General features: G+C 50.5%; 2 protein-coding genes across 2 annotated transcripts; one reads left to right on the forward strand and one right to left on the reverse strand.

The window, feature by feature from the left end:
- The first annotated feature begins 3,424 nt into the window (after positions 1–3,424).
- On the forward strand, positions 3,425–4,829 carry LOC130844511 (aggrecan core protein-like). The gene is given in 2 exon segments (XM_057720723.1): positions 3,425–3,698; positions 4,651–4,829. Coding segments are annotated over 2 exon segments (453 nt in total).
- An 884-nt stretch (positions 4,830–5,713) lies between these two features.
- On the reverse strand, positions 5,714–7,486 carry LOC130844512 (transcription initiation factor TFIID subunit 7-like). The gene is made up of 4 exons (XM_057720724.1): positions 7,445–7,486; positions 7,062–7,294; positions 6,778–6,959; positions 5,714–6,360 (listed from the first exon to the last, which is right to left on the reverse strand). The coding sequence occupies exons 1-4, from the start codon at positions 7,484–7,486 to the stop codon at positions 5,714–5,716; spliced, it is 1,104 nt and encodes a 367-aa protein (XP_057576707.1).
- Positions 7,487–7,737: the final 251 nt, after the last annotated feature.

The following is a 7,737-nucleotide window of genomic DNA, read 5'->3' on the forward strand; positions in this document are numbered from 1 at the left end:
CGTCTGGTACCCAGCTTGGTGGAGACAGAAGCTCCCACCTCTGCCTGAGCCCTGGCACTCAGGTGCCGCTCCCATAGTGACCCCTGATGACCAGTAGCTGCCACCTAGAACCAGCTGCTGTAGAAGCAGCAGCCCCACTCCTTCCTCCATCACCAACCACACAAGTGAGGGCTCAGTTGGTGACTGTCAACATGTCACCAGGCTTTTACCTGGGGTCTCCAATGACATCACTTCCTCCCCCTCGCTCACCCATTTTACAGTAATTGTACCCAGAGCGGCAGGTCTAATTGAAACAACACGTGGACTTTCAAATATTTAGACAAATGGTCTGTGCGTCTCCATTCGTGCTCTTGCTCTGGGACCCACAATATCCAGCCCCTGGCAATACCCTGGGGAGGTTTCCCCACAAAAGCCCAACCAGTTCATAATGGTTGGTTGAGAGATTTAAAAACTGCACGCGGACTTCCTAGGTGGTGCAGTGGTTAAGAATCTGCCTGCCAATGCAGGGGACAGGGGTGCAATTCCTGCTCCGGGAAGAGACCACATGCCATGGAGCAACTAAGCCCGTGCACCACAACGATTGAGCCTGTGCTCTAGAGCCTGTGAGCCACAACTATTGAGCCCCTGTGCCACAAATACTGAAGCCCACGTGCCTAGAGCCCATGCTCCACGAGAGAAGCTACAATGAGGAGCCCATGAACCACAATGAAGAGTAGCCCCTGTGCGCTGCAACTAGAGAAAGCCCATGTACAGCAACGAAGACCAAACGCAGCCAATAAATAAATAAATAAATAAATTTATAAAAAGCAAAGCAAAACAAAACAGAACCGCAGAGCCGGCACTGCTGTCACTTCCAGCTGTCCCCACTAAAACCATGCTGTGTCCTGCGCCAGGGCTGAGCAGCAGAGGGAGATTTCTGTGAAGGACCTGGTGGTGACGGCCAAGGACATCAAAAGGCTAGAGCTGGACCCCAAACATTCCTGCTCCCCCTTCCTTGCTTTGTTATGTATCTGCCACCAACAAATATCTGAAACAGTTTTCTTTTCAACCTGTAGGCTCTCCTGGATAAAAGGATCCCTTCAGTGTATGACTCACCATAAAAGGTGCTATTTTGTGAAAGTGTCTCTTCCTCATTCCAGGAAGATCTTTGCCTTCTAACAGGATTTGGCAATGCTGCATCTTCCCTATCGATACCTTCCATGGTTTAATGTGGAGTCTAATTATATCCCTCCTCAGCCCAGTCTGACCCTCTGCAGAATTAACGAGCAAACAAACAGAGATGTGCAACACAATAACTGCAATGAAGAATACACTAGAAGGAACCAATAGCAGATTAATTGAGGCAAAAGGGCAAATAAGTGACCTGGAAGGCAGAATGGTGATAACCACTGATGCGGAAAAGAATAAAGAAAAAAGAATGAAAAGAACTGAAGACAGCCTAAGAGACCTCTGCGACAATGTTAAATGCACCAACATTCGCATTATAGGGGTCCCAGAAGGAGAAGAGAGAGAAAGGACCCGAGAAAATATTGGAAGAGATTATAGTTGAAAACTTCCCTAACATGGGAAAGGAAATAGCTACCCAAGTCCAAGAAGCACAGAGAGTCCCAGGCAGGATAAACCCAAGGAGAAACACGCCAAGACATATAGTAGTCAAACTGACGAAAATTAAAGACAGAGAAAAGTTATTGAAAGCAACAAGGGAAAAACAACAAATAACATACAAGGGAACTCCCATCAGATTAACAGCTGATCTCTCAGCAGAAACTCTGCAAGCCAGAAGGGAGTGGCATGATATATTTAAAGTGAAGAAAGGGAAGAACCTACCACCAAGAATACTCTACCCAGCAGGGATCTCATTCAGATTCGAGGGAGAAATCAAAAGGTTTACAGACAAGCAACAGCTAAGAGAATTCAACATCACCAAACCAGCCTTACAACAAATGCTAAAGAAACTTCTCTAAGTGGGAAACACAAGAGAAAAAAACGATCGACAAAAACAAACCCAAAACAATTAAGAAAATGGTAATAGGAACATACGTATCGATAATCACCTTGAATGTAAATGGACTAAATGCACCAACCAAAAGACACAGACTGGCTGAATGGATACAAAAACAAGAGCCACATATATGCTGTCTACAAGAGACCCACTTCAGACCTAGGGACACATACAGACTGAAAGTGAGGGGATGGAAAAAGATATTCTATGGGAATGAAAATCAAAAGAAAGCTGGAGGGACTTCCCTGATGGCACAGAGGGTAAGAATCTACCTGCCAATGCAGGGGACATGGGTTCGAGCCCTGGTCCGGGAAGATCCCACATACCGTGGAGCGACGAAGCCCGCATGCCACAACTACTGAGCCTGTGCTTTAGAGCCGGGGAGCCACAACTACTGAGCCCACGTGCCACAAATACTGAAGCCTGCACGCCTAGAGTCTGTGCTCCCCAACAAAGAGTAGCCCCCGCTCTCTGCAACTAGAGAAAGCCCGCACGCAGCAATGAAGACCCAACGCAGCCAATAAATAATAAATAAATTAATTAATGTTTAAAAAGAAAGAAAGAAAGAAAGCTGGAGTAGCAATACTCATATCAGATAAAATAGACTTTAAAATAAAAAATGTTACAAGAGACAAGAAAGGACGTTACATAAAGATCAAGGGATCCATCCAAGAAGAGGAGATAATAATTATAAATATACATACACCCAGTATAGGAGCACCTCAATACATAAGGCAAATGTGAACTACTATGAAAGAGGAAATGCAAGGCAGAAAGAAAGATACAGATGTAGAGAACAAAGATATGGATACCAAGTGGGGAAAGCAGGGAGGGTTGGGGGGGAATGAATTGGGAGATTGGGATACCAAATTGTACACTCTAAATATATGCTCTTTATTGTCTGTTAACTGTATCTCAATAAAAGTTCTTAAAAAAATAATAATATAATAAAAAAATAATAATTTATTCTATGGAAAAATAATTTTTCCCCAGTCTTTGAGTCAAGCTGTCACTCTGGGAAGATCATTCCTGTACATCCTATGGCTTGGCATGCCCTAGGGTACCCCAGTTTGAGAGGCAGAGAGGTGGTCTCCTCTCTGAAGTTCCCCCTGCCCTCCTCTGCAAACCTTTCTGGTTCCAAGTTCCTGACTTGAGGTGCAGAGACCAAGGATCTGGCGGAAGCTGCTCTGGAAAGGGAATTCCATGTGGCACAGGAGGCTCCCCCAGCGTAGACATTGTCATTTCCAGGAGGACTGACAGGGAGGCTGGGTGGTCCTCTCTGGGCACTAACAGGTCTGTCTCCCACCCCCGTGTCTCCCGCACAGACCCTGACAACTCGCTGAGTGTCAGCATCCCTGAATCATCCCCGCTGCGGGTCCTCTTGGGAGCCCCCTCACCACGCCCTGCGACTTCATCGGCCCCATGCACCCTGTGACCACCGCCCCCCTCGGCCCCAGAATCAAGTGGAGCCGCATTTCCAAGGAGAAGGAGGTGGTGCTGCTGGTGGCCACTGAAGGGCGGGTGCGGGTCAGCAGTGCCTACAAAGACAAGGCCACGCTGCCCAACTACCCGGTCATCCCCAGCGACCCCACCCTGGAAATCCAGAACCTGTGCTCCAAGGACTCTGGGATCTATCGCTGCGAGGTGATACACAGCATCAAGGACAGCGAGGCCACCCTGGAGGTGGTGGTGAAAGGTGAGAGCCTCCCACAGGGACCCTGCTTCACCTGCAAGAAGAACCGGAATGGCATCCTCACGGGTGTGCACCCAGGCTGGCTGGCTTTCAAATCCCAGCTCCTCCCCGTGAAGGTTTACCTCAGTCAAATTACTTAACTTTCAGTTGCTTCCTCTGTAAAACAGAGAGGATAAGTCCACTCTTTGTGGAATTTAAGTGAATTAAATACTCTGGGGCTACAGTCACGTGTAAATGACAGTCTGTTCTTCCAACAAATCCTGTGATTTGGTTGCCCTGTGATCATCCCCATTTTATAGACAAGCAAACTGAGGTTAAGTGACTTGCCTGAGGTTTCTCTGGAGGTGAACCAGAGCAGTCTCCTGACTCTCCACCCAGGTGTCTTTTCCTGCCCTCACCTCCAGCTCCAGAAGCCAGAGAAAGGGATGAGGACTCCCCAGTTCCTTTTCTCTCGATGGACCAAAGAATTTGGTTGTGTCCTTGGTTGGCTTTAGGACTTCAGTCAGCACCAGATTTTTTTCTGTTGGGAGACTCTGCCGATGATGGGCCACTCCTGCCTGTGCCTGAAACAGGACTCCCCCCAGGATGCCGCTGCGCTGAGGGTGCGTGGAGCTGTGAGTGTCTCTTTCTGCAAAGCAAATATGGGGTCCTGGAGTGACAAGAAAAAATGATAAGGAGGCAGATTTTAGTTCAAGTCAAAGAACTTTCCAATTATCAGAATTATCACAGGTTTCCAAGAAGATGCCTTGTGAAGTAGTGAGCTCCCCGTTACTGGAGCTGCTCCAGCAAAGGCAGAAGGACCAGGTGCAAATGTAGAGACAGGATCCACCCATCAGCTAGAGGCACAGCCCAGTCCCCTTGACTAAGTCCCCTTGACTCTTACCCTAACTCTGCAAAAGCCTGGGTGATGGGAGGCTGTGCCTGAGCTGCTCTCTCGCCCTCGTGTGTCTTGCAGGCATCGTGTTCCATTAGAGAGCCATCTCCATGCACTACACCCTGAACTTCAACAGGACACAGCGGGCCTGCCTGCAGAACAGCGCCATCCTCACCACGCCCGAGCAGCTGCAGGCCGCCTGCAAGGCCAGCTTCCACCAGTGCAACACCAGCTGGCCGGACGACCAGACTGTCAGGTGAGCGAGCCCCAGGCCACCATCAGAGTGTGGGCACGATGGGTTGGAACATTGACCAGCGCTGAGCTGATGCCAGCCTGACACTGAGGCCAACCTCGGCTGGGGCTGGAGGGACACCTTAACCAGTTCTAGGTCAGGCCCCGATGACCTGTCCCAAATCCTTGGTCCTCTGTCCTGCCGTGGAGTGAGTAACCACTAGCAACACTGCCCTACAGGAACATTTTCTCCCTGAAAATTACACATCATTATTCTTCCTACTCATTTTTCTCTTTGCCACTATTTCTTCACTTACTTCTTTCTTAAACTTTGGGGGTTATGTATTTTGTGAATAACTTTACATTCTGTTTGCTTTTTTTTTTTTAAGGTGAAAATTGGTTGCTTTTATTTATTGTGAAAACAACTGTATGAAATGATTTGCAATTCAAAATGTGGAAAACTGCTTTGAATAGCTGGGAATAGCTAGAGCATGGGAAAACATATGCAAACAACCTTCACTGCCTCCAGAGTAGACTCTACTTATTTATCTCAGATGACATCAGAGTAGCAATGGCAGCCTCTGGTAAATGGAGAAACAGCAGCAACGTCCTACAGTGAAGCTGTGATGAATTACTAAGCTGAATTGTTCACTTCACTAATCCTACAACTTCCCTACATTTATCTGTCTATACACTCCTACTTCCTACAGGACAAACACCTAGCAAAGTGGTTCCAAAAGACAAATGAGGTAGAAATTCAGTTATATTTGTCTGTAAGACAAATCCAATAGAAGGCAGCTGAGGAAACTGGGAACTACTGCAAAGTTTTACTATCTAGTCCAGGTGATGAAAACAAAATTTTTCTTTCACTGCTGACGGCTCTCAGGAATGAAATTAAGTATCAAAACCCTCCTCACTTCTCTAGGAGTGATTCCAGCTCTTCTTGCAAGGAGCTGAGCTGCTCCTTTTCTCGGTCCTCCTTTTGTTTCAGTTCATCCAGCACAGCCTGAAATCTGTTCTTAAGAGCCAGGTTTTCCACTTTCATGATGAGATCCTCCTGTGGCTTTGCCCTGTCCTGGATCTCTTGGAGCGTGCCTTTCATGTTATCAGTCTGTTTCTGAATTCCCATAACCAGCTGATTGGTTCCCTCGTTTTCTTGGTGCTGTTCATCTGATTCATTTAGCTTGTCCTGTAGCTGCCTTTCCAGATCTTCCTCAGTGTCAATGATGTTTCTATCTTCTTCGTCTTGATGCTGTGTCTCATCTTCATCTTTGCTGCTGCTGAGGTCATTGAATACCTCCCGAAGCTCATCATGTTCTAATGAGTCATGGCCCTGCCTGTGGCCAGACATTCCTGGGGAAGACATATCAAGGCCTTGATTTTCTGTTTCTTTTGTTTTGTTTTCAGCAATTATCTCCCAACGGGTACTGACAGCTTCAGCATCCGTGCTCAGCAACCGCTTTACTTCTTTTTCCACACCTGGTGACTCAACAGACCTCTTCTTTGCTCTCTTACGGAACCTTCTCTTTCTGACATTTTTTAGAGGCAGAGTTCTGTTTGCTTTTAATGAGGCAAAACATACGTAAAGTAAGCTCCATGGCCCATTGCTCCCTGAGCGCGGCTGCTGAGGGCTGGGCTGCACAGTAAGACAGACAGACCTGCCTTCGAGGGATCAATCCTGTGAGTGAGCCCAGGGGCCTGGCCTTCCCTCCAGGACTGTAAGGTCCCCCAGTGGCTCCAGAGCAAATATTTGGTCCCAAAGATTTGTCTCCCCCGTAGCCCTGAGAGGCTGTGTGCTGTGAGGGAGGGGTGGGGTTTCCCCAGAAGGAGAGCAGGGTTTACCTGAGAGCTGACCCAGGAAGCCTGGTAGAGGGAGGAGGAAGAGCAGGGCAGGGAAGGCACCCAGTCAAGGCATCTTTGTTTGTTTTCAAAATCACACCGGGTTCCCTGTGGGTACCTGAAGCTTCCTCCCCCCACCCAGCTCTGGGAAAGGGTGTGGAGCACAGAGCGCAGGTGGGTCCCGGGAGCCGCACTGTCTACACACAGCTCCCATCAGGCAGGAGCCGACGCTGCTCCCGGGGCTCTTATGCCTCAGCACGTGCAGCCACAGGTGAGCAGGGACCCCGGAGTCCCAGGAGGAAGGGCCCAGGGGAGGCGGGCTGCACAGGAGGGGCTGCGGCCACACGTGGGCCCTTCCAGCTCAACGGATGTTTAAGAAGCGCCTGCTCTGGGCCAGGCGGGACCAGAGCCTGAGGACCCACCTGAGCAAGGCCCGGCCTGTCCTTGAGAGACCCTGGTTGAAGGCAGGGTGGCCCACGACCTGCCCATCAGCACACCTGCGGGGCGTGTCCACAGCGGGGAGGGCAGGTGTCCTGGAGCAGGGACGGAGGATGGGGGGCAGGCAGGACACCGGGTCTGAGTGGGGGGTGAAGGGGGCATCTTCGTGGAGGAGGCGGGAGAGGCGGCCCAGGGAGGGGAGAGCCCGAGCCCCAGCCTGAGGAGTGGGGGCGGCTTGGCTGGGGGGGCAGGAACGTGTGGGAGGCAGGGGGTGGCCCTGAGATTGGGCCCCTCAGAAGGGCTGGTGGTACCAGGGACCGAGGACAGCGTGTCAGCACCTCAACTCCCTGCAGAGCCCTGTTCTCACCGTGCTGAGCAAGGAGCGCTTTAGAAGCACCTGTGCCCGCATTCCCCGGGGCCCCGGGGCTCCCTGTGAGAACTGCTTCAGCCCCTCTGGCTCGGAGGCCGAGTCTGCAGGGCCCCGCCCCCACCCAGCGGGTTGGAAGCCCCTGGAGGGCACAGCCTGGCCCTCAGGATGCTGGGTTCTGGGCCTGGCCAGGCCTGGGGCTCCTGCTAATGGGGGAGCCAGGCCTGCTGCAGCCACCTGCTGAGTCCGGGGTGGCAGGGGCCTGGGGAGACGCACCCACTGCCCCACTTCAG

The sequence above is a fragment of the Hippopotamus amphibius genome, chromosome 2 (genome assembly GCF_030028045.1).
Source record: "Hippopotamus amphibius kiboko isolate mHipAmp2 chromosome 2, mHipAmp2.hap2, whole genome shotgun sequence".
Lineage (NCBI taxonomy): Eukaryota > Metazoa > Chordata > Mammalia > Artiodactyla > Hippopotamidae > Hippopotamus > Hippopotamus amphibius.

Excerpts from the sequence above, each read along its gene's own strand:
- LOC130844512 (XM_057720724.1), bottom strand. The coding sequence starts at position 7,486 with ATGCGGGCACAGGTGCTTCTAAAGCGCTCCTTGCTCAGCACG. Across the intron at positions 7,295-7,444 it reads AGCGCTCCTTGCTCAGCACG|GCTGGGGCTCGGGCTCTCCC; the intron begins GTGAGAACAGGG and ends CCCACTCCTCAG. Across the intron at positions 6,361-6,777 it reads ACACCCTTTCCCAGAGCTGG|CAAACAGAACTCTGCCTCTA; the intron begins GTGGGGGGAGGA and ends CCTCATTAAAAG.